Source organism: Coregonus clupeaformis, chromosome 2 (assembly GCF_020615455.1).
Source record: "Coregonus clupeaformis isolate EN_2021a chromosome 2, ASM2061545v1, whole genome shotgun sequence".
In the NCBI taxonomy this organism is placed as follows: domain Eukaryota; kingdom Metazoa; phylum Chordata; class Actinopteri; order Salmoniformes; family Salmonidae; genus Coregonus; species Coregonus clupeaformis.
This window is the reverse complement of record NC_059193.1, coordinates 1,703,767-1,730,038: the sequence shown is the minus strand read 5'-3', so window position 1 is coordinate 1,730,038 and position 26,272 is coordinate 1,703,767. Positions and strand designations below refer to the sequence as shown.

The 26,272-nt window shown below is 46.8% G+C and overlaps 1 protein-coding gene across 1 annotated transcript in view; it reads right to left on the bottom strand.

Annotated features, from left to right (window-relative positions):
- The window catches only part of LOC121549993 (exocyst complex component 4), a 171,041-nt gene that overhangs the window by 131,617 nt on the left and 13,152 nt on the right, over positions 1 to 26,272 (bottom strand). Inside the window, exons 4-7 of the mRNA XM_041862039.2 lie at positions 24,895 to 25,088; positions 21,066 to 21,175; positions 14,034 to 14,280; positions 5,772 to 5,946 (exon numbers count right to left, since the gene is read on the bottom strand). Coding sequence (XP_041717973.2) covers positions 5,772 to 5,946; positions 14,034 to 14,280; positions 21,066 to 21,175; positions 24,895 to 25,088 — 726 coding nt within the window. The remainder of the gene's footprint in view (positions 1 to 5,771; positions 5,947 to 14,033; positions 14,281 to 21,065; positions 21,176 to 24,894; positions 25,089 to 26,272) is intronic.

The window sequence follows — 26,272 nt, the reverse complement described above, 5'->3', positions numbered from 1 at the left end:
GCTAGACTACCAGGCATTAACATGTGCTGCTAGACTATCAGGCATTAACATGTGCTGCTGCCATACTGAGTTTGTCTCTCCAAGAGAGCAGGAAGGATGGGGGAGAGGGGGAGAGAGAGGGATAGAGGAAGGGAGGAGGAAAGAGAAAGAGAGGAGTGGTGATTGAGGGAGAGAAAGAGAGAGGGATGAAGTTGGATTGAGAGAGGGAGTGGGAGAGAAGGAGAGACTCACAAAGATACAATCACCCAGGAAATAATAACACAAGTGACTGAATAAGAAAACCTCATTTCACATAATGAGTATTCTAATCAAGAGATGACATTATCGCGCATCGCGCCGTGGGGGAGTGAGGAGCCCCTGGCAACCTGGGGTTGGCAGAGTGGAGGCAGCGGTAGCGGCTTTAGTTCCCGCGCCGCTGGAGAGCGAACGGCTTAATGCCTTCCATTAACGCAAAGGCACAGCACAGCCGCGCAATACCTACACTCCCTCCTCTTCCCTCCTCCCACTTTCTCCAACTCTCTTTAACGCTCTATCCATCTTCCCTGCCACAATCTCTTCCATTTGCCTTTATTTTAGACAGAGACAATTCTTTTATTTAGGATAACCAATTGTACACTAATAGTTGTAGCAGTTCCCATCCTGACAGACACCTAGTTAAGTTCGCTGATGACACTGCCTTGATCAGCCTGTTGCATGATGACGAGGAACACCATGGCCCGGTCCTAAAGGACTTTGTAGAGTGGTGTGATGAATCACACTGGGTCCTCAATACCAACAAGACCAAAGAGATGTGCATAGACTTCAGGACGCGAACAACACCTACCTCTGCAACTTCTATCAGAGGTCAGAACATAGAGATTGTAGAGGAATACAAATAGCTGGGTGTCCTCTTGGACAATAAGCTTCAGTGGTGTAAATGAGACAGTTCTGATCTACAAAAAGAGTCAACAGAGACTGTACTTTCTCAACAAGCTGGGATCTTTTAATGTTGGCTGGACTATACTGACTCTGTTTTATAAATCTTTAATTGAGAGTATTTTAACTTGTTGTATTGTTTGTTGGTTTGGCAAGGCCACTGTCAGCCAGAAAAATATACTGAGAAGGATTGTCACCACAGCAAGCAAGGTACTTGGAGTCAAACAGACAACCTTGGATGAGATCTTTAAGGTCAGGGCCCTCAGCAAGGCTCACAAAATCATTTTAGACCCAAGCCACCCCCTGTACCCAGACGTTGAACTACTCCCCTCTGGGTGCAGGTATAGGGCACCCCCCCTGGCAGGAATAACAGAACTAGACAATCATTTGTGCCAGGTGTGATATCCCTCTTAAACAGCTCGGGCTAATGTTCCTATTGACCCAGTAAGGCCAGCAGGCTAGTCTCTTTTTATTGGTATGTAACTGTTATGAATGTTGTATGGTCAATTTGTTTACTACAGTAAAGTAGAGTTGCCGTAGAGGGTAGGTGATTGAGCCAATTGGAAGCCAATGGCCATAGTTGTACATCATGAAGGGTCAGATTGGGATTTTAGCCTATTTTACAAAACTCCATCCAACTATCTATCCATCTGACTGGCTTTGAGAGTATACAATGCCAACCCTCCAGTCCTCACCCCTCTATCTCTCTATGTCCATCTCTTCATATTCTCCTCCAAACAGAGCTAAAACACTGGTGACTAAATCGACAGGCAATCAGTTGGCCCAGCCAATCACGACTGTTTATCCAGTACTTCCCCAATCACAGCGTAGTGTAAGGACCGATTTTGAGCCAATCAAGGGGCCTGGGCCTTAGATAATCAATGTTCAATAAGACAGAGCATTTGTCCTCAGTTCCAAAAAAGTAGGCTTTGGACAAAATGTGATTTAAGTCTAAGTGCGTCTTCGATCCCTAAGGCCTGGCTGCCCGCCCGCCTGCCCGAAGTGAGCTTAGCAACAGTTGGCATGGCGGAGTCGCTGCTTTTCACTCTGAGTGGTTTTGAGGGGTGAAAAGATAGAGAGAGAAAACGCAAGAGAAAATAAAATATATTTACTGTACACGTTCAATGTAGAAATCAATCTGGTTTCTTTATATGCAGCCCGTGTGTGTGTGTGAATGTGAAAGCATGCTGTATCCATAACAACAGTGATGTAGGTTAATTCCTGGAGAGAATGCAGTTAACTCTGTATGTGTGTTCTGCATCCAGCTATGAATTCTGGCAGTGTTTCACCCAACACTCGTTTGTGCAGCCAGTCAATGTTGTCTTTCTTTTCAAAGAAGAGATTATTCTTGTGGAACGAGTGCTGAGAACATGATGAAAGTATGTCAGGCGAAATGCAGTTCCTGAGCTATCTATACACAAACATGTGGGCACGGACCACGCACGCACAAACACACATGTATAAAAAATTAAAATAATTCCGAACATACACACACAATCGAACACACACATACAAACACACACACAATCAAACAAACACACACAATGCTAACTAGGAGAGTGATGTTGGCACAAGATGGAGGGAATGTTGGAGCAAAATTAACGAAATTACAGTTAATGAAAATGTACGCTTAATCCAGTATAAACTAATTTATACAATTTATTATACTCTACAGCACAAAGGCATGTCTTAAGTGTAAAACTATGACTCAATCTGTGCTTTCTGGGAACGCTATAAAGACCAAAAGTTATGGGCGGAGCTAGAAAGTTGTCTGTCAGAAGTATTATAAACTAATTTATAAACTGGGTGGTTGGAGCCCTGAATGCTGACAGTCTTGGTATATCAGACCGTATACCACGGGTATGACAAAACATTTATTTATACTGCTCTAATTACGTTGGTAACCAGTTTATAATAGCAATAAGGCACCTCGGGGGTTTGTGGTATATGGCCAATATACCACGGCTAAGGGCTGTATCCAGGCACTTCATGTTGCGTCGTGCATAAGAACAGCCCTTGAGCGTGGTATATTGGCCATATACCACACCACCTCAGGCCTTATTGCTTAATTATGTAATTTATTATAGCAGAGACAAAATTCACAAACTCTACATCACAACGACAGAGTTATGTCTTATGTGTAAAACTAACAATGCCTCCATAATCCGTGCTTTTTGGGAACGCTATAAAAAACAAACGTTATGGGCGGAGGTAGAAAGTTGTCTGTCAGAAGTATTACAACTTTTAATCCGTCTGCTTATTTCAAAACATGGCATATGGGGTATAGTGATAGGCTGGACGATTCTCTTCTCATCACTCATCTTGAAAAAAGGTATACTAAAAACCTGGAAATCAATCAATCCGCCATCATCAACACAATGGAAAAATCTAACGATTTATTATTGAAATAGCATGGGCGACCGAGAAAAACGAATTGGTACAATTTAAGGCCATGTGGCGAACAATAATGCAGGCACTAGGGATGGGGGTGTGGGCAGGTGGGTCTGGGCAGGTGGGTCTGGGCAGGTGGGTCTGGGCAGGTGGGTCTGGGCAGGTGGGTCTGGGCAGGTGGGTCTGGGCAGAGTTGTTGTTCCTATGTAAGTTATTCCTATGTGTATCTTTGTATCTGGTGTAAATAAAAGAATGTCAAAAAAGATTTTAGAAAATAGATGATAAAAAAATATATATGCTAACTTGGAGAGACACTATCGGACATGAACTGTTTTCAGTCACACACACACCAACCCAGGCTGCATATAAAGAAACCAGATTGAATGTGTACAGTAAATAGTCAATCAGCATTAGTAATGATGTAAAAGACTGTCGTCACTAAAGGTAAGGCTTTATCGGTTTGTGTCATTGTAGTTCATGTCAGAACAGTGAGTCTTGTCTCTGCTAGTTAGCATCATGTGTGATCATTCTTGCTCATGGAAGCCTAATGCATACAGACCAAGCTGTATGGCAGCAGACTGGTCTGGAGTGAACTGTCAGAGACCATATCTAGAAAACCAGTCCTAGAGCCATAATGTAGATCCTCACACTCCTCCATGTGTAGTTTGGCTGTAGGCTCTTTAATGCTCAGAGCTCTAGCTGGAGCCCAGCCATCACTCACATGTGTGAAGGGATAATACCCTGGAGCTATACCTCACAATGAGTCTCTTCACAGGAAGTAGCTAGCTACACGTTACTGGAACGTTTCCCCAGCGTGACTGGCTGTTCCCTAGCCAACATCCCCTCTGTCTCCCCCTGTCTCCCCCTGGCTCCCCCTGGCTCTCCCTGGCTCTCCCTGGCTCTCCCTGGCTCTCCTTGGATCTCCTTGGCTCTCCCTGGCTCTCCCTGGCTCTCCCTGGCTCTCCCTGGCTCTCCCTGGCTCTCCCTGGCTCCCCCTGGCGCCCCCTGGCGCCCCCTGGCTCCCCCTGGCTCCCTCTGGCTCTCCCTGGCTCTCCCTGGCTCCCTCTGGCTCCCCCTGGCTCCCCCTGGCTCCCCCTGGCTCCCCCTGGCTCCCCCTGGCTCTCCCTGGCTCTCCCTGGCTCCCCCTGGCTCTCCCTGGCTCCCCCTGGCGCCCCCTGGCTCCCCCTGGCTCCCTCTGGCTCTCCCTGGCTCCCTCTGGCTCCCCCTGGCTCCCCCTGGCCCCCCTGGCTCTCCCTGGCTCCCTCTGGCTCCTCTGTTTCATCATCAGGCCTGTGTTCCGTTATTATCACTCCGCTCATTTCGACACTTTACTACACTCTGAAATGTGCCCACCTACACCCCCCAAAAAAAAAAGAAAATCTGGTTGATTTTTGTTGTGACACACATTGGAACAGGCACTTTCCCTGATTGCCTGGTTTAATTATAGTCCTTTAATTGGTGTGTGTTGGCTGCACTGTGTTTGCTCTCTGCTCCCGTCTGATTGGCTGAGGAGATGAGCAGCTGTTTGGAAGTGACCTATGACAGATCCCTGAGGAACACCCATGGCAGGCAGGCACCCCCAGCACTCACTGACTAGACTAGTGGATAGTTTTTGTGTGTGCTTATGTGTGTGTGTGTGTTTGTGTGTGTGTTTGTTTGAATGTGTGTGTTTGTGTGTATGCTTGAATGTGTTTTTTTTATACATGTGTGTTTGTGCGTGCGTGGTCCGTGCCCACATGTTTGTGTATAGATAGCTCATGAACTGCATTTCGCCTGACATACTTTCATCATGTTCTCAGCACTCGTTCCACAAGAATAATCTCTTCTTTGAAAAGAAAGACAACATTGACTGGCTGCACAAAAGAGCGTTGGGTGAAACACTGCCAGGATTTATAGCTGGATGCAGAACACACATACAGAGTTAACAGCATTCTCTCCAGGAATTAACCTACATCCCTCTTGTCATGGATACAGCATGTTTTCTCACACACACACACACACACACACACACACACACACACACACACACACACACACACACACACACACACACACACACACACACACACACACACACACACACACACACGGGCTGCATATAAAGAAACCAGATTGAATGTGTACAGTAAATAGTCAATCAGCATTAGTAATGATGTAAAAGACTGTCGTCACTAAAGGTAAGGCTTTATCGGTTTGTGTCATTGTAGTTCATGTCAGAACAGTGAGTCTTGTCTCTGCTAGTTAGCATCATGTGTGATCATTCTTGCTCATGTAAGCCTAATCCATGCTTTCACAGTCTAAAGGTTTAACCACATGTGTGCAAATCGTCTGCTGCCAAATCACCCGTGAATCTATATGGATACACAGAACGGCAGATGGATCTTTGTAGATATGTTTTAATGTTTATTTACAGGGATTCGGGACTGTGATAGATTCAAAAATTGACATTTTAAACTTGAACTGACCTGGAGCACGGTCTGGATCTTAGCGGAGACGTCGGCTTGCTCATAGAGCTTGATGCCCTCCTGGGCTCCGTTGGAGGACACCATGATCTGCTGCAGGTGGGCCAGCACCACACTGTGGGCCGCAGCCACTGCGTTGAACTTGTCAAACAGCAGCTCCAGCAGTTCCAGCAGCAGCCTGCAGAGGGCAGCAGAGATAGAGGCTGTGGTGAGGACAGCTGGTGGGATAACAGGTGAAGAAGCTGCAATACACAGCCCAAACATTGGACCTGTTTGAATACTCTAAATGCCTCCTTCCTTCCTCCCTAATGACATTACTTAATTGGTGAATGCAAAGTAATGAATGCAGGCTTGCTTACACCAATACCTTATGTCAGATCAGTGATTACTTCAAGGAACGGAGGAAAGGAAAGATGCATTTGAAGAATATTCAAAAATGGCCCTAAGATGCAGCAGGTACTAAGGTACTAAGGCCTAGTTTGAATTTCTTTCAAATGCACCTTTCCTTCCTTCATAGGGTTTCACCTTATCCAGCAGTGTTAGAGTGATTACGTTAAAGAAGGGAGGACGGTTGATATTCAAACAGAAATTCAAACGGTTCTTATCAATTCATCCCAGGTCAGTTGTGTTGTGAGGCTCATACAGGTTTAGAGTTAGAACAGAGGTAAAGACAACTGATCTTGGACCATCAGGAGGTCTCTCGAAGGCAGCACCGCTCCTGTCAGCCTCCAGGTCTAAAAGCTCCTCTCTACTCTAAATGACTCTCATTCAATAACTCTCTACTAACGGCTAAGATAATGCATAGTAGTGAAAACCATGCTGACCTTCAGCTCAATGCAAAAGCTAAATGATGAATTTATATTTCTGATTCAAACCTGCTCTTTAGTAGAGTACTTCAGCTCTTCAGCCTTCACCAGTCCACACAAGGACCAATCTTTCAATGTAAAGAGGGAAAATTCAATAAGTGTTCTTTTAATTGTGGTTGGTTACCTCTAGTGGCGCAGTAGTAGCTGTGCCACTAGAGATCCTGGTTCGAATCCAGGCTCTGTCGTAGCCGGCCATAACCGGGAGGCCCATGGGGCGGCGAATAATTGGCCCAGCGTCATCCAGGGTAGGGGAGGGAATGGCCGGCAGGGATGTAGCTCAGTTGATAGAGCATGGCGTTTGCAACGCCAGGGTTGTGGGTTCGATTCCCACGGGGGGCCAGTAGGAAAAACATAATGTAGGCACTCACTAACTGTAAGTCGCTCTGGATAAGAGCGTCTGCTAAATGACTAAAATTTAAATGTTAAGTGCATATATCTGTTGGAACAGGAGTGAAGCACTTCGTTGTAGTAAGGTACTACAGACCAGAGAAGTATTTAACAATCTAAGCATACTCTCTAAGTATTCTGACCTGAAATATACAACACTAGCGCCAATAGAGTAAATGTGACCAAACAGGTTTCGAACTCAAGTTGTCAGCCCACTGAGCCAAATGCCAGGCATTAGCTTTCAGTTTAGAGTCTCCTCAGCCGAGATTAGGCTTTGTACGGGTGGCATTAACCAACCTACCTCAGCAACATTTAGAACTCAGCATTTAGAATACATTAACTTAATAAACATTAATAAATCTATTTCAAATCGCAGGCAAACTGTGTGTGCAATTCTTCCCACAAAAGGGGCCTCATCCAGGTAGCTGGTTTGGGCTGAGCGGTTTAAAAGAACAGTCGGGGTACTGGCAGAGTGCTTCCACAGTCGCACAGAGGCAGCTGGCTCTGACTACAATTAGCAGCATCTGTCAAAGTCTCTGGGTCCACTAGGACTCACACACATCTGGTGGTCTTTTGTTTTCGGGGATGTGGGGACACTTCTGACTTTATTTACTGAGGAAGGTTGGGCTAAACTCCCTGCCGGATCTGAACGTTAGACGAACACTAGAGGAGGTACTGTGTGGAATGAAGAGTGAGTGAGTGAATGAGTGAGTGCGTGCGAGAGAGAGATGGGATTATTTTCGAATACCTTTTTTAAACATTAGAGGAATGTTACATCAAATAATATTGAGTGGGAGAGAATGAAGGATGTGAGAAAGAGAGAGAGACGGATGGGGAGTGTTTGGTTGGTAGTCTGTCACTAGGCTGGCAGACAGGGAGGGTGTTTGGTTGGTAGTCTGTCACTAGGCTGGCAGACAGGGAGGGTGTTTGGTTGGTAGTCTGTCACTAGGCTGGCAGACAGGGAGGGTGTTTGGTTGGTAGTCTGTCACTAGGCTGGCAGACAGGGAGGGTGTTTGGTTGGTAGTCTGTCACTAGGCTGGCAGACAGGGAGGGTGTTTGGTTGGTAGTCTGTCACTAGGCTGGCAGACAGGGAGGGTGTTTGGTTGGTAGTCTGTCACTAGGCTGGCAGACAGGGAGGGTGTTTGGTTGGTAGTCTGTCACTAGACTGGCAGACAGGGTTGGTGTATGTTATGAATGGTTAGGGACAGGCAGACAGACAGACAGACAGACAGGGAGGGTGTATGTTATGTTATGAATGGTTAGAGACAGGCAGACAGGGAGGATGAATGTTATGAATGGTTAGAGACAGGCAGACAGACAGACAGGGAGGGTGTATGTTATGTTATGAATGGTTAGAGACAGACAGGGAGGGTGTATGTTATGTTATGAATGGTCAGGGACAGGTAGACAGGGAGGATAAATGTTATGAATGGTTAGGGGCAGGTACAAATCACAATGAGACATACCTCAGGGAGCATGAGGTGTCCGTCTTATGTGGTGAGGAGATACAATGGGATCTCTCTTCCACACACACACACAGACACAGACACACACACAGACACACACACACAGACACAGAGCCCCCCCACCAGGTTCTGACCGTCACCTCATTCCCTATCTACCTTTCACCTGTTTTCTTTACTCATCCCTTGTTCCATGTGATGAATCGCTCTCATTCTAAAGAGCAGAGAAGGAAGAGGAGTGAGAGTCCCATTCCCCTCATTATCTGACAGAGGAGGCCGTTCTAATAGATCTTCTCAATTCCCTGAAATACTGCTCCTCCTTTCCCAGAAGGGTTGAACCCACGGACACCCAGGTGATGGATGGCAGAGAGAGGGATCACGCACCGCGGTCAACCGGTCATTCAGGGTGTGTGTGTGTGTGTGTGCATGTGTTTAAGTGTGAATTAGTCTGTGTGTTAATACATATGTGTGTGTTGAGTGAAAGAGAATGTGTGTGTGTGTGTGTGTGTGTGTGTGTGTGTGTGTGTGTGTGTGTGTGTGTGTGTGTGTGTGTGTGTGTGTGTGTGTGTTTAGCATGCAGTGTGAGGTGGGCTAGCTGGGGCCCTAACTCAACCAGGAGAATGTTATTTATTGTCCCCTGTAGTGTCTTCACGGGAACCATTATGCCGACACATACACACACACCGACCCCGACACACACACACACAAACAGACCCCGACACACACACACACAAACAGACCCCGACACACACATAATTGGCTATATGAAATAAACTCGCTATATGATCAGCCATAGTCCAAAACATGGCTAGTTGCATCAACAGACATAACAGGGTTGCCAAATTCCCAGGCTTCCAACCCGGATTACTAGAAAACCTGGGAATTTTGGGAAAGTTACCAGAATTTTGCAAGCCTAACCAGGATAAACACCAACAGATCTTTAAAAAAAAGACTTTCACAATATGACAATTCAATATGTCTGTGACACCATCTAGCTAGCCATCTTACTGTCCCCTATATCACCATGTCAACTAAATTCCTCTAATATTAGATTAGAATAAGAGAGAAAGCACAGGAAGTAGGCTTTAGATCTGTATTAAAATCAAAGGACTGCACACTAAGGATGTTTTTGTGGAACCCTTTAGAGTCTGGGCATTGTCTACTGAACAGCACTATCTCTGTGTTGTACATTATGCAAGAAAAAAACACCTTGCTACACTACTTCTATAGGGGTTTCCATAGCAACAGGCCTCAGCTTGAACTTATGTGTGCACAAACACAAGTATATGCACATACACACTAGTGGAGGCTGCTGAGGGGAGGACGGCTCATAATAATGGCTGGAACGGAGTAAATGGAATGGCATCAAACCATGTGTTTGTATTTGATACCATTCCCCTACTCCGCTCCAGCCATTACCACGAACCCGTCCTCCCCAATTAAGGTGCCACCAACCTCCTGTGATACACACAGTAAACAAAAAACTATATGGAGAAGGTGGGGTTGAAAACAAGCTACATTGTGTCGTCCTATACTGGGGTCAGATGAGATTCAGCACAAGATGGGAGCCAAGGCCTGATCAAACATCTCTGACAGAATAACAACACATAGTCTATATTTTAAATGCTTCAAGATCAATGGACTGTGTGTGTGTGTGTGTGTGTGCCTCGTCATGTTTATGTTTAAAGCAGCAGTGTGTCTGTTTTATCATGGTCCATGGCAGGTGTTGTCCCAAATGTCCTGCCTCCACTGTGTTTAACACCTGATTGGCTGTCTGACTAGACTATCCCTGGTGTTGCATAGCATCCCAAAAGGTTGTCCCCTCCCTTTTGCCCTTGTTCACTCCCCTTAACAGATCAGAGACTAACTGGGTAGGTGTCAGTTAAAACTACCTGGTTTCCTCCATATTGACTAACTGGGTAGGTGTCAGCTAAAACTTTAGTTTCTCCATATTGCCTTCACCTATCCAGTCATGTAAGATCCATAAAGGGGAGTAAGCGACTAGGAAAGAGGGGAGGGAGACAACCTTTCTGAAATGAAATGCAGCCAAGGCCTCATCACTAACATACCCAGTGCCCACAATGCTTCAAGAGAGCTGAACCAACGACCACCTCTTGAAACGTCGAAAATGGCTAAGATTAGAGGGCACAAGCTACAGACACAGACACCATGAAAACAGACAGAGAGAACACGAGAGAAACGGAGGCCAAAGAAAACAAGTGCTGAAGGTAAGTGCTTTCTTAAGTGCCGTCATTATATCCCTTCTCTTCCAGTAGCTTTTGTTTTCCTGTTCTTTTTCTGCAGAGTGAATGAATGCTGAGGGGAAAAGCAGAGACTTGGCTTTATGGATTACTCCTTTTCCTTAAATGAGGGCGTTATGAATAACGTGCGGGGAAACGGCTGGAATTGATCCAATGGGGTACAATAGAGGTAGAGGAGAAAACAATCAAACAGCTAGCAATAAATGGACTGGGAGATGGAGAACAGAGGAGACGGAGAACAGACGAGTCTGAGGAGATGGAGAAAAGAGGAGACTGAGGAGATGGAGAACAGAGGAGACTGAGGAGATGGAGAACAGAGGAGTCTGAGGAGATGGAGAACAGAGGAGACGGAGAACAGAGGAGTCTGAGGAAATGGAGAACAGAGGGAATGGAGAACAGAGGAGACTGAGAGGATTGGAGAACAGAGGAGAATAAGGAGATGGAAACAGAGGAGACTGAGGAGATGGAGAACAGAGGAGACTGAGAACAGAGGAGTCTGAGGAGATGGAGAACAGAGGAGTCTGAGGAGATGGAGAACAGAGGAGTCTGAGGAGATGGAGAACAGAGGAGCCTGAGGAGATGGAGAACAGAGGAGTCTGAGGAGATGGAGAACAGAGGAGCCTGAGGAGATGGAGAACAGAGGAGTCTGAGGAGATGGAGAACAGAGGAGTCTGAGGAGATGGAGAACAGAGGAGATGGAAAACAGAGGAGCCTGAGGAGATGGAGTACAGAGGAGTCTGAGGAGATGGAGAACAGAGGAGATGAGGAGATGGAGAACAGAGGAGTATGAGGAGATGGGGAACAGAAGAGTCTGAGGAGATGGAGAACAGAGGAGTCTGAGGAGATGGAGATCAGAGGAGGCTGAGGAGAAAGAGAACCGAGGAGAAGGAGAACAGAGGAGACTGAGGAGACGGAGACAGAGGAGATTGAGGAGATGGAGGAGAGAGGAGTCTAGGGAGATGGAGAACAGAGGAGATGGAGAATAGAAGAGGCTGAGGAGATGGAGAACAGAGGAGTCTGAGGAGATGGAGAACAGAGGAGTCTGAGGAGATGGAGAAAAGAGGAGACTGAAGAGATGGAGAACAGAGGAGATGAGGAGATGGAGAACAGAGGAGTCTGAGGAGATGGAGAACAGAGGAGAATGAGGATATGGATAACAGAGGAGCCTGAGGATATGGAGAACAGAGGAGTCTGAGGAGATGGAGAACAAAGGAGTCTGCGGAGATGGAGAAAAGAGGAGATGGAGAACAGAGGAGTCTGAGGAGATGGAGAAAAGAGGAGACTGAAGAGATGGAGAACAGAGGAGGTGAGGAGATGGAGAACAGAGGAGTCTGAGGAGATGGAGAAAAGAGGAGACGGAGAACAGAGGAGACTGAGGAGATGGAGAACAGAGGAGATGAGAAGACAGAGAACAGAGGAGACTGAGAAGACGGAGAACAGAGGAGATGGAGAACAGAGGAGTCTGAGGAGATGGAGAACCGAGGAGACTGAGGAGACGGAGAACATAGGAAATGGAGAACAGAGGATTCTGAGGAGATGGAGAACAGAGGAGTCTGAGGAGATGGAGAACAGAGGAGACTGGGGAGACGGAGAACAGAGGAGATGGAGAACAGAGGAGACTGAGGAGATGGAGAACAGAGGAGATTAAGGAGATGGAGAATTGAGGAGCCTGAGGAGATGGAGAACAGAGGACACTGAGGAGATGGAGAACAGAGGAGTCTGACGAGATGGAGAACAGAGGAGACTGAGGAGATAGAGCCAGAGGAGATGGAGCACAGAGGAGACTGAGGAGATGGAGAACAGAGGAGGCTGAGGAGATGGAGAACAGAGGAGTCTGAGGAGATGGAGAATAGAGTAGTCTGAGGAGATGGAGAATAGAAGAGACTGAGGAGATGGAGAACAGAGGAGATTAAGGAGTTGGAGACCAGACAAGAATGAGAAGATGGAGAACAGAGGACACTGAGGAGATGGAGAACAGAGGAGACTGAGGAGATGGAGACAGAGGAGATGGAGAACAGAGGATACTGAGGAGATGGAGAACAGAGGACACTGAGGAGATGGAGAACAGAGGATGAGGAGATGGAGAACAGAGGAGTCTGAGGAGATGGAGACAGAGGAGATGGAGCACAGAGGAGACTGAGGAGATGGAGAACAGAGGAGTCTGAGGAGTTGGAAAACAGAGGAGTCTGAGGAGATGGAGACAGAGGAGATGGAGTACAGAGGAGACTGAGGAGATGGAGAACAGAGGAGTCTGAGGAGTTGGAAAACAGAGGAGTCTGAGGAGATGGAGAACAGAGGAGACTGAGGAGATGGAGAACAGAGGAGTCTGAGGAGATGTAGAACAGAGGTTGCTGAGGAGATGAGAACAGAGGAGACTGAGGAGATGGAGAACAGAGGAGTCTGAGGAGATGTAGAACAGAGGTTGCTGAGGAGATGAGAACAGAGGAGTCTGAGGAGATGGAGAACAGAGGAGACTGAGGATATGGAGAACATAGGAGCCTGAGGAGATGGAGAACAGAGAAGCCTGAGGAGACGGAGAACAGAGGAGTCTGAGGAGATGTAGAACAGAGGAGTCTGAGGAGATGGAGAACAGAGGAGTCTGAGGAGATGGAGAACAGAAGAGACGGAGAACAGAGGAGGCTCAGATACATACAGTACCTCTCCTCTAGTGTTCCTACCTCACCTCAGATACATACAGTACCTCTCCTCTACTGTTCCTACCTCACCTCAGATACATACAGTACCTCTCCTCTACTGTTCCTACCTCACCTCAGCCAGTGAGGTGGACAAAACTACACCCAAAGGCCCTGTTTGAAAACCTACAATACATCCTTCCTTCCCTCCTTGAAGAAATCACAAATTCCACATGATTGGATAGGTAAAAATCGAGGGTTCGACTTCATAGCTCTCACTTATCCAGGAATGTGAGATCAGTGTTCAGTGTCCACTCAAGGAAAGAAAGCATTTAATTTTCACATTTTCAAACAGGGCCAATGTCCCCAAACCCCGTCCCCTTATCATTTATTCTCCTCTACCCACACCCTTTCTCACTGAATAACCAAACCCATTTCCCCTCCCTCCCTCTTTCCTCACCTGGGCTGGCACTCTGTGGCCAGGTTCTCTCCTCTCTGGTAGGCGTGGTCTGCTACCCCCCCCTCCATCCCTACCGCCCCCCCTCCATCCCTATCTCCCCCCCTGCATCCCATCTCTCCATCCCTACCTCCACCCCTCCATCCCTACCTCCACCCCACCTTCCACCCCTCCATTCCTCCCTCCACCCCTTCCTACCTGGGCTGGCTCTCTGTGGCTAGGTTCTCTCCTCTCTGGTAGGCGTGGTCAGCTATCTGGGTAGTGGATCTCTTCAGTATCTGCTTCAGCTCAGGCTCCAGGCGCTCCATGATGGCCTTGACAGCCTCAGGGATCTTCTTGAGCTTGGCCAGGCCCTTGATGAGAACGCCCATGAACTCCTGGGTGTTCTCCTCCGGGTGCACGTCAGGGTCCTCGCGGGCCTCATGGTGCGCCTGCAGCTCTCGCACTAAAAGAGGGAGACACACAGAGTGAGAGAGAAGTAGAGATGGATAGATATAAAAAATGGGAAGGGACGGAGGGAGGGAGGGAGAGAGAGATAAATACTGTAGCTTCAGGATGTGTTATTATTTGAAAGCCATCATACTCATGAAACTTTCTAGACACACACATGAAAGAATGAGTTATTGTTGTAATCACCATCATCCAGCTTCATAAACATCATCATAGTCCTACTCTCCTCTCTTTACTCTCAATGCTATACAGCAGTAGTATTATCATCACCACCATAACAACCCCCCTGTACATCCAATCACTAACTACTAGGCTTTCAGCTCTTCCTCATCATCACAAACTTGTGAGTGTTTGGATCAAATTAAAAACATCCCCACAACACTTCTGCACCTTTAACTCTCTGATCATCACCTCAACCCCTTCCCTCCCTCCCTCCCTCCCTCTCTCTCCCTCCCTCCCTCCCTCTCTCTCCCTCCCTCCCTCTCTCCCTCCCTCCCTCTTAGCCGCATTAGCTTGCTAAATTGAGAGTAACAGCAGGGCTACTTTCTAATTCCAATCTGATGATGCAGCCTCCGTTTTCCCTTCAAAGCGGGGTACGTTAAGAGAGTTAATGTTTATGTGAAGTTAATGGACTTTATTTCTCCTGCCAGCGACTGTAGTTTTTTCACGTCATAATCACTACAATTACCAGCTACTAAATGAGGTGCGCTGAGGCCATTAGACGAAGCAGCGTTGTCCACAAAAGCTGGAGAGTTATGCTGTCGTCATCGCAGCACATGGCACTTAGCATGCGGCGCCGGCAGCTAACTGCTTGCGTTTTGCTGTAATAATGCGGGAGGGAAGTGCCGCGATGGGAAATGACTTAGGCCCTGGGTGTGAATTAAGAGGCTTCTCTCTCTCTCTACTTGAGTTAGTCAACTACCTCCCCCACAAACAGCAGCAATTATAGGGGAGAGAGTCATCAGTTGGATGGTAGGCTCAGAGGAGGAGAGGGGGGGTTGGTAGAGGGAAGATTGGCATACGGACAGGGATATGGGGAGGGGTTAGTGGGTTTTAAGGCTGGCATTGCGACTGTATTGGGGATGCGACTGGCATAGGATAGAGGTTTGTGGGGCGAGGAGGGGTGGGGCTCTGGCAATGGCATAGGGACAGGGGTACGGAGGAGGGGCTGTAACAGGGGCTGCACACCTGCAGCTGCAGGGTGGCTAGCTGACGAGGTACCGGGGGCACACCCGACCTTACAGGGAATGGGAAGGAGGGTTTAGGCTTGCATTCAAACAAACGTGTTAGGATGAGTTGAGTGGGTGGGTAGCCAGGGCCTGGGAGAAAGTCGTAGAGAGATTAGCTAGATATCAAAATGGAAAAATAACTAGACCAGAGAGAAGCTTTTCTTAATCATATTGTTTGTGTTTTTGCAGCTCCACAGCCAGGGAATGTCATCAACACACTATAACAAACTCCACAGCCAGGGAATGTCATCAACACACTATAACAAACTCCACAGCCAGGGAATGTCATCAACACACTATAACAAACTCCACAGACAGGGAATGTCATCAACACACTATAACAAACTCCACAGCCAGGGAATGTCATCAACACACTATAACAAACTCCACAGCCAGGGAATGTCATCAACACACTATAACAAACTCCACAGCCAGGGAACGTCATCAACACACTATAACAAACTCCACAGCCAGGGAATGTCATCAACACACTATAACAAACTCCACAGCCAGGGAATGTCATCAACACTCTATAACAAACTCCACAGCCAGGGAACGTCATCAACACACTATAACAAACTCCACAGACAGGGAATGTCATCAACACACTATAACAAACTCCACAGCCAGGGAATGTCATCAACACACTATAACAAACTCCACAGCCAGGGAATGTCATCAACACACTATGACAAACTCCACAGCCAGGGAATGTCATCAACACACTATAACAAACTCCACAGCCAGGGAACGTCATCAACACACTATAACAAACTCCACAGCCAGGGAACGTCATCAACACACTATAACAAACTCCACAGCCAGGGAACGTCATCAACACACTATAACAAACTCCACAGCCAGGGAATGTCATCAACACACTATAACAAACTCCACAGCCAGGGAATGTCATCAACACACTATAACAAACTCCACAGCCAGGGAATGTCATCAACACACTATAACAAACTCCACAGCCAGGGAACGTCATCAACACACTATAACAAACTCCACAGCCAGGGAATGTCATCAACACACTATAACAAACTCCACAGCCAGGGAACGTCATCAACACACTATAACAAACTCCACAGCCAGGGAACGTCATCAACACACTATAACAAACTCCACAGCCAGGGAACGTCATCAACACACTATAACAAACTCCACAGCCAGGGAACATCATCAACACACTATAACAAACTCCACAGCCAGGGAATGTCATCAACACACTATAACAAACTCCCCTGTAGAGGCTGTGTTACCAGAGGTAACTGTTCCACTGTGTACTACGAGCATAATGAATGTTATCCACCCCACTGTGCTGACAGGGATGCATGGTGACTAATGGGACATATGGAGGGGTGGCAGCTGATTATGATGTTATGGAAACGTATGTACTAGTATGATAATGCCCTAATAATGCTATATTGTATGTACTTGTATGATAATGCCCTAATAATACTGTGATGTATGTCCTAGTATGATAATGCCCTAAAAATACATTTTACATTTTAGTCATTTAGCAGACGCTCTTATCCAGAGCGACTTACAGTTATAGTGAGTGCATACATTTTCATCCTGGCCCCCTGTGGGAATCGAACCCACAACCCTAGCGTTGCAAGCGCCATGCTCTACCAACTGAGCTACACGGGGCCTACTATGATGTATGTACTAGTATGATAATGCCCTAATAATGCTGTGTTGTATGTACTTGTATGATAATGCCCTAATAATGCTGTGTTGTATGTACTATTATGATAATGCCCTAATAATGCTGTGATGTATGTACTATTATGATAATGCCCTAATAATGCTGTGTTGTATGTACTATTATGATAATGCCCTAATAATGCTGTGTTGTATGTACTATTATGATAATGCCCTAATAATGCTGTGTTGTATGTACTATTATGATAATGCCCTAATAATGCTGTGTTGTATGTACTATTATGATAATGCCCTAATAATGCTGTGATGTATGTACTTGTATGATAACGCCCTAATAATGCTGTGATGTACAGTGAGGGAAAAAAGTTTTTGATCCCCTGCTGATTTTGTACGTTTGCCCACTGACAAAGAAATGATCAGTCTATAATTTTTATGGTAGGTTTATTTGAACAGTGAGAGACAGAATAACAACAAAATAATCCAGAAAAACGCATGTCAAAATTTTTATAAATTGATTTGCATTTTAATGAGGGAAATAAGTATTTGACCCCCTCTCAATCAGAAAGATTTCTGGCTCCCAGGTGTCTTTTATACAGGTAACGAGCTGAGATTAGGAGCACACTCTTAAAGGGAGTGCTCCTAATCTCAGCTTGTTACCTGTATAAAAGACACCTGTCCACAAAAAGCAATCAATCAATCAGATTCCAAACTCTCCACCATGGCCAAGACCAAAGAGCTCTCCAAGGATGTCAGGGACAAGATTGTAGACCTACACAAGGCTGGAATGGGCTACAAGACCATCGCCAAGCAGCTTGGTGAGAAGGTGACAACAGTTGGTGCGATTATTCACAAATGGAAGAAACACAAAATAACTGTCAATCTCCCTCGGCCTGGGGCTCCATGCAAGATCTCACCTCGTGGAGTTGCAATGATCATGAGAACGGTGAGGAATCAGCCCAGAACTACACGGGAGGATCTTGTCAATGAGCTCAAGGCAGCTGGGACCATAGTCACCAAGAAAACAATTGGTAACACACTACGCCATGAAGGACTGAAATCCTGCAGCGCCCGCAAGGTCCCCCTGCTCAAGAAAGCACATATACAGGCCCGTCTGAAGTTTGCCAATGAACATCTGAATGATTCAGAGGCGAACTGGGTGAAAGTGTTGTGGTCAGATGAGACCAAAATCTAGCTCTTTGGCATCAACTCAACTAGCCGTGTTTGGAGGAGGAGGAATGCTGCCTATGACCCCAAGAACACCATCCCCACCGTCAAACATGGAGGTGGAAACATTGTGCTTTGGGGGTGTTTTTCTGCTAAGGGGACAGGACAACTTCACCGCATCAAAGGGATGATGGATGGGGTCCTGGAGTGGCCTAGCCAGTCTCCAGACCTTAATCCCATAGAAAATCTGTGGAGGGAGCTGAAGGTTCGAGTTGCCAAACGTCAGCCTCGAAACCTTAATGACTTGGAGAAGATCTGCAAAGAGGAGTGGGACAATATCCCTTCTGAGATGTGTGCAAACCTGGTGGCCAACTACAAGAAATGTCTGACCTCTGTGATTGCCAACAGGGGTTTTGCCACCAAGTACTATGTTTTTCAGAGGGGTCAAATACTTATTTCCCTCATTAAAATGCAAATCAATTTATAACATTTTTGACATGCGTTTTTCTGGATTTTGTTGTTGTTATTCTGTCTCTCACTGTTCAAATAAACCTACCATTAAAATTATAGACAGATCATGTCTTTGTCAGTGGGCAAACGTACAAAATCAGCAGGGGATCAAATACCTTTTTCCCTCACTGTATGTACTGTGTTGCAAGGGGCAGGAAATATGAGGCATAGATGGAAGCGGGGAGTGAGTGAGTGAGTGAGTGAGTGAGTGAGTGAGTGAGTGAGTGAGTGAGTGAGTGAGTGAGTGAGTGAGTGAGTGAGTGAGTGAGTGAGTGTGTGTGTGTGTGTGTGTGTGTGTGTCAGCGTGCGTGTGTTAGTGCTTCTGTGTGTGTGCATGTGTTTGCTGGCGTGTAGATACCATCAGTTGCGTGTGTGTGAGAGGCAGCATTATGTATGAGGTGTGTTGAGCCTGCAGTGTTCTCTGGTACACACCCCTAATGACATGCTAATGGGTGTAATAACTGCAGCAGTACCGATCCCTACTAATGATTTCATTATTAGTCGGTCCTCTGTAGCTCAGCTGGTAGAGCACGGCGCTTGTAACGCCAAGGTAGTGGGTTCGATCCCCGGGACCACCCATACACAAAAATGTATGCACGCATGACTGTAAGTCGCTTTGGATAAAAGCGTCTGCTAAATGGCATATTATTATTATTATTATTATCACTAGGAGCATCGGCAGACTGGAACAACAGTAGAGCACTAACCTGACAGCTCTACCACTGTGCTATCCAGGAGACAACAACTATGTTTCAATAGTAAGATGGTTTCAAAATGACAACAAGTTATCATCAAGTCTCTACAGTATCTCTCTCTCTCTCCCTCTTCATCAACACCATGTTCTCTTTTCTACATATCCATCTCAACTCCTCCATCTCATTCTCTTTTTCACTCAATATCCAGTTCTCTCCAGTTCCTTCCCTGCATTTAATCACTCTCAATCCTTTCTCCCCTCTCTCCCTCTCCCCTTCCCCCTCTCTCTGTCCCTGTCTCTCCTCTTCTCCCTCTCCCTCTCTCTGTCCCTGTCTCTCCTCTTCTCTCTCTCTCAGTCCCTGTCTCTCCTCTTCTCTCGCTCTCTGTCCCTGTCTCTCCTCTTCTCTCTCTCTCAGTCCCTGTATCTCCTCTTCTCTCTCTCTCTGTCCCTGTCTCTCCTCCTCTCCCTCTCTCTCTCTGTCCCTGTCTCTCCTCCTCTCCCTCTCTCTCTCTGTCCCCGTCTCTCCTCCTCTCCCTCTCTCTCTCTGTCCCTGTCTCTCCTCCTCTCCCTCTCTCTCTCTGTCCCTGTCTCTCCTCTTCCCCCTCTCTATGTCCCTCTCCTCTTCTCCCTCTCCCTCTCTCTGTCCCTGTCTCTCCTCTTCTCTCTCTCTCAGTCCCTGTCTCTCCTCTTCTCCCTCTCTCTGTCCCTGTCTCTCCTCTTCTCCCTCTCTCTGTCCCTGTCTCTCCTCTTCTCCCTCTCTCTGTCCCTGTCTCTCCTCTTCTCTCTCTCTCTCTGTCCCTGTCTCTCCTCTTCTCTCTCTCTCTCTGTCCCTGTCTCTCCTCTTCTCCCTCTCTCTGTCCCTGTCTCTCCTCCTCTCCCTCTCTCTCTCTGTCCCCGTCTCTCCTCCTCTCCCTCTCTCTCTCTGTCCCTGTCTCTCCTCTTCCCCCTCTCTCTGTCCCTCTCCTCTTCTCCCTCTCTCTGTCCCTGTCTCTTCTCCCTCTATCTGTCCCTGTCTCTCCTCTTCTCCCTCTCTGTCCCTGTCTCTCCTCTTCTCCTTCTCTCTCTCCTCTCCTCTTCTCCCTGTCTCTTCTCCCTCTCTCTGTCCCTGTCTCTCCTCTTCCCCTCTCTCAGTCCCTGTCTCTCCTCCTCTCCCTCTCCCTCTCTCTCTCTGTCCCTGTCTCTTCTCCCTCTCTCTGTCCCTGTCTCTTCTCCCTCTATCTGTCCCTGTCTCTCCTCTTCTCCCTCTCTCAGTCCCTGTCTCTCCTCTTCTCCTTCTCTCTCTCCTCTCCTCTTCTCCCTGTCTATTCTCCCTCTCTCTGTCCCTGTCTCTCCTCTTCCCCTCTCTCTGTCCCAGTCTCTCCTCTTCTAATGAAGTAAGGCCAGCACAATCAATTGCTCCAACACATTCCTTTATTAGGTTGGTTTGAGTGTGCAGGCCCTAATATAGTACTACTGTATTCAGCCCAGCAGCCATACATAATGGATGTGTGTTTGACTACCAAGGCTACTTACTGCTGGTGGTCCCTGGGGTGCTGAACTGGGAGGAGTCCATCAGCTTGCGAGGGGTGGACAGGCTGCTGACGTCCAGCTGGGGCAGAGGGGACGTGTCTTTGGTTGTAGAGCTGTGGAGAGGAGAGAAGATCATCATCATCGTCAGCAGCACAACCACCATTATCACTAGTTATCGTCAGCATTCTCACCATATTCATCATCATCTTGGTGAGTGGCATGCCATTATAATCACGGCAACAAATTCCTGAAGCAGCCATGATGGAGGTCTTAACATCGCTGATGCTACCCACCAGAGTTGGGCTCAATTCTAATTGAAGGCAGTCAATTCAGGAATTAAACTAAAATTACAATAGAAAAAAAAGTGCATTTATTTTCAATGACTTCTCAATAAACTGAAAAGTAGAAGCTACTTATTTCAAAATGTTAAATTCAAATCACTTCCTGAATTGTCTGGCTTCAATTTGAATTGAAACCAACCCTGCTACCCACAACGACAACATTCACCTGAGAGACAGGTAGAGTTTTACAATGAACCTGTTAACAACCTGCATTAGCAAATCAGAGTCAGACATGTACCTACCTCCACACAGTGTTAAGTGGAGCCCTGACCTGTACCTCCACACAGTGTTAAGTGGAGACCTGACCTGTACCTCTACACAGTGTTAAGTGAAGCCCTGACCTGTACCTCTACACAGTGTTAAGTGGAGCCCTGACCTGTACCTCTACACAGTGTTAAGTGGAGCCCTGACCTGTACCTCTACACAGTGTTAAGTGGAGCCCTGACCTGTACCTCTACACAGTGTTAAGTGGAGCCCTGACCTGTACCTCTACACAGTGTTAAGTGGAGCCCCTGACCTGTACCTCCACACAGTGTTAAGTGGAGCCCTGACCTGTACCTCTACACAGTGTTAAGTGGAGACCTGACCTGTACCTCCACACAGTATTAAGTGGAGCCCTGACCTGTACCTCTACACAGTGTTAAGTGGAGCCCTGACCTGTACCGCCACACAGTGTTAAGTGGAGACCTGACCTGTACCTCTACACAGTGTTAAGTGAAGCCCTGACCTGTACCTCTACACAGTGTTAAGTGGAGCCCTGACCTGTACCTCTACACAGTGTTAAGTGGAGCCCTGACCTGTACCTCTACACAGTGTTAAGTGGAGCCCTGACCTGTACCTCTACACAGTGTTAAGTGGAGCCCTGACCTGTACCTCTACACAGTGTTAAGTGGAGCCCTGACCTGTACCTCCACACAGTGTTAAGTGGAGCCCTGACCTGTACCTCCACACAGTGTTAAGTGGAGCCCTGACCTGTACCTCTACACAGTGTTAAGTGGAGACCTGACCTGTACCTCCACACAGTATTAAGTGGAGCCCTGACCTGTACCTCTACACAGTGTTAAGTGGAGCCCTGACCTGTACCTCCACACAGTGTTAAGTGGAGACCTGACCTGTACCTCTACACAGTGTTAAGTGAAGCCCTGACCTGTACCTCTACACAGTGTTAAGTGGAGCCCTGACCTGTACCTCTACACAGTGTTAAGTGGAGCCCTGACCTGTACCTCTACACAGTGTTAAGTGGAGCCCTGACCTGTACCTCTACACAGTGTTAAGTGGAGCCCTGACCTGTACCTCTACACAGTGTTAAGTGGAGCCCTGACCTGTACCTCCACACAGTGTTAAGTGGAGCCCTGACCTGTACCTCTACACAGTGTTAAGTGGAGACCTGACCTGTACCTCCACACAGTATTAAGTGGAGCCCTGACCTGTACCTCTACACAGTGTTAAGTGGAGCCCTGACCTGTACCTCTACACAGTGTTAAGTGGAGACCTGACCTGTACCTCTACACAGTGTTAAGTGTAGCCCTGACCTGTACCTCCACAGTGTTAAGTGTAGCCCTGACCTGTACCTCTACACAGTGTTAAGTGGAGACCTGACCTGTACCTCCACACAGTGTTAAGTGCAGCCCTGACCTGTACCTCCACACAGTGTTAAGTGTAGCCCTGACCTGTACCTCTACACAGTGTTAAGTGCAGCCCTGACCTGTACTTCCACACAGTGTTAAGTGGAGCCCTGACCTGTACCTCCACACAGTATTAAGTGGAGCCCTGACCTGTACCTCCACAGTGTTAAGTGGAGACCTGTACTTCCACACAGTGTTAAGTGAAGCCCTGACCTGTACCCCCACACAGTGTTAAGTGTAGCCCTGACCTGTACCTCCACAAAGTGTTAAGTGGAGCCCTGACCTGTACCTCCACAGTGTTAAGTGGAGACCTGACCTGTACCTCCACACAGTGTTAAGTGTAGCCCTGACCTGTACCTCTACACAGTGTTAAGTGGAGCCCTGACCTGTACCTCCACACAGTGTTAAGTGTAGCCCTGACCTGTACCTCCACAGTGTTAAGTGTAGCCCTGACCTGTACCTCCACAGTGTTAAGTGTAGCCCTGACCTGTACCTCCACACAGTGTTAAGTGTAGCCCTGACCTGTACCTCCACACAGTGTTAAGTGGAGCCCTGACCTGTACCTCCTCACAGTGTAAAGTGGAGCACTGACCTATACCTCCACACAGTATTAAGTGGAGCCCTGACCTGTACCTCCACAGTGTTAAGTGGAGACCTGTACTTCCACACAGTGTTAAGTGAAGCCCTGACCTGTACCTCCACACAGTGTTAAGTGGAGCCCTGACCTGTACCTCCACAGTGTTAAGTGTAGCCCTGCTTACTGAGTGTTGTGTTGAGGTGGGTTGTTCTTAACACACCTCTAATATACAGGGAGCAATAACCTGTCATTCTGTGACCCCAACTAATACATCACTATACTCAAGCACAGCACAACATAGAAACCATAATGCTGTACACACAACAATCACACACACAGATAAAGATACCACTCACACACCTACCCTGAATTAAACAAACATCGAAACAACACGCTTCATTGCTGGAGAGGTCGGTGACCTAAATTAGCCTAACGTGCTGGTGACCTCCATTAGCCTAACGTGCTGGTGACCTACATTAGCCTAATGTGTTGTGCTGTTGCATCTTGGCACATAGGAATTAGCGTGCATGTGGCAGCCGTCGCTCCACATGTCATTCTAACATGGGGTGAGTCCCAAATGGCACCCTATTCCCTGCATAGTGTACTACATTGTGCATGACTTTGTAAAGTAGTGCACTAAATAGGGAATAGGATGCCATTTGGGACACTGCCATTTGGGACACAGCCATTTGGGACACAGCCGACGCTTACGTAGGTTGTCGCGTGGTCGTCGACTAACGAAAACCCACATTATCATTCTACTAATACTTGGTCTCCCATGAATGAATCAGATCTGTTTGCACTAAGTGGTGAGACAGGGACGTTGTTTTGTCACTAAAAGTTTAGACTAGCTAATGCAAACACTGAGGGACAATACATGTAGTGTGGAATTGTGCTGTGTGGGATTAGAGGAGTGTAGGTTGAAGAGTGGCTTGTCTAATGTTATGGTATTTAATTAGATGATTTCAACTTGTTTCCCCCCCCAATTATACCTTTATTTCTAACGCAGAGTGGACATCCATACACGCTTTTATTTTGAAGTGAACACGACTACTTCCAATCTCCATTGAGATCTTGTGTTTGAGTCCTTGCCCTACCATCCTAGAATACTCCAAATGATGAACATTACATTCCCTCTATTGACTGCAGTTGAAGTGGGATTGACCCTCACTCTGATCTCCCTGACCAAACCTCACAGCGTGTTCCTAACAACTCACACCCCCCGCCCCACTCCCAGACCTCACCCCCCCTTCCCTCTCCTCCTCCCTCCCCTCCTCCAGGCCACTCACCCCCCGTGGCGTCCCTGGTTCTTGTCCTTGTTCTTGGTCCCCAGGCGGCTGGTAGACTTGATGTAGAGGTGGCGGTGCAGCTCGTCGATGAGGACCACGTGGATGTTGAGCTTCTTGCTGTGAAGTTCCAGACGCAGGTCCCCCAGACCCTCCACCTGCAGCAGGGGGCCCTCCAGAGACTCCACCGCTGACACCTGCACAAGGGGGACCACAGGAAACACACCTGAATATATATGAACACACCTAGGAACGTAGGGGAGACCTGAACACAGCTCAAGGTACCTGATTAATCATCTATTAGTACACACTGTATATCTGAATACACCTGATAGCACTTCAGAATACAGTATTTTGATGGGGACCACAGGGTTTATTAGGGCACGCTGGAGCATCCCCAATACCTTACACAGATAGCCTAAATCTTCATGGTCATAAACAAGCTGTGGATATAATTGGCTAGTTTGCTGAGATGGCACCTAATGGATTTGAGTATTTAGAGAAAGCTGTTTATTTGAACTGTAAATCTGAGCCGTGGGTGTCTGTCCACACATTACACCTCACAGGTTATTCGACCGGTTACTAGACAGATTATTAGACATGTTGTTAGACCGGTTATTAGACAGGTTATTAGACATGTTGTTAGACATGTTATTAGATATGTTGTTAGACCGGTTACTAGACAGGTTATTAGACATGTTGTTAGACCGGTTACTAGACAGGTTATTAGACATGTTGTTAGACATGTTATTAGATATGTTGTTAGACCGGTTATTAGACATGTTGTTAGACCGGTTTTAGACAGGTTATTAGACATGTTGTTAGACATGTTGTTAGACCGGTTATTAGACATGTTATTAGACATGTTGTTAGACATGTTATTAGACATGTTGTTAGACCGGTTATTAGACATGTTATTAGACCGTTATTAGACATGTTATTAGACAGGTTGTTAGACATGTTGTTAGACATGTTGTTAGACATGTTGTTAGACCGGTTATTAGACATGTTGTTAGACCGGTTACTAGACAGGTTATTAGACATGTTGTTAGACCGGTTATTAGACATGTTGTTAGACCGGTTATTAGACATGTTATTAGACATGTTGTTAGACATGTTATTAGACATGTTGTTAGACCGGTTATTAGACATGTTATTAGACCGTTATTAGACATGTTATTAGACAGGTTGTTAGACATGTTGTTAGACATGTTGTTAGACATGTTGTTAGACCGGTTATTAGACATGTTGTTAGACCGGTTACTAGACAGGTTATTAGACATGTTGTTAGACCAGTTATTAGACATGTTGTTAGACCTGTTATTAGACATGTTGTTAGACCGGTTATTAGACATGTTGTTAGACATGTTGTTAGACCGGT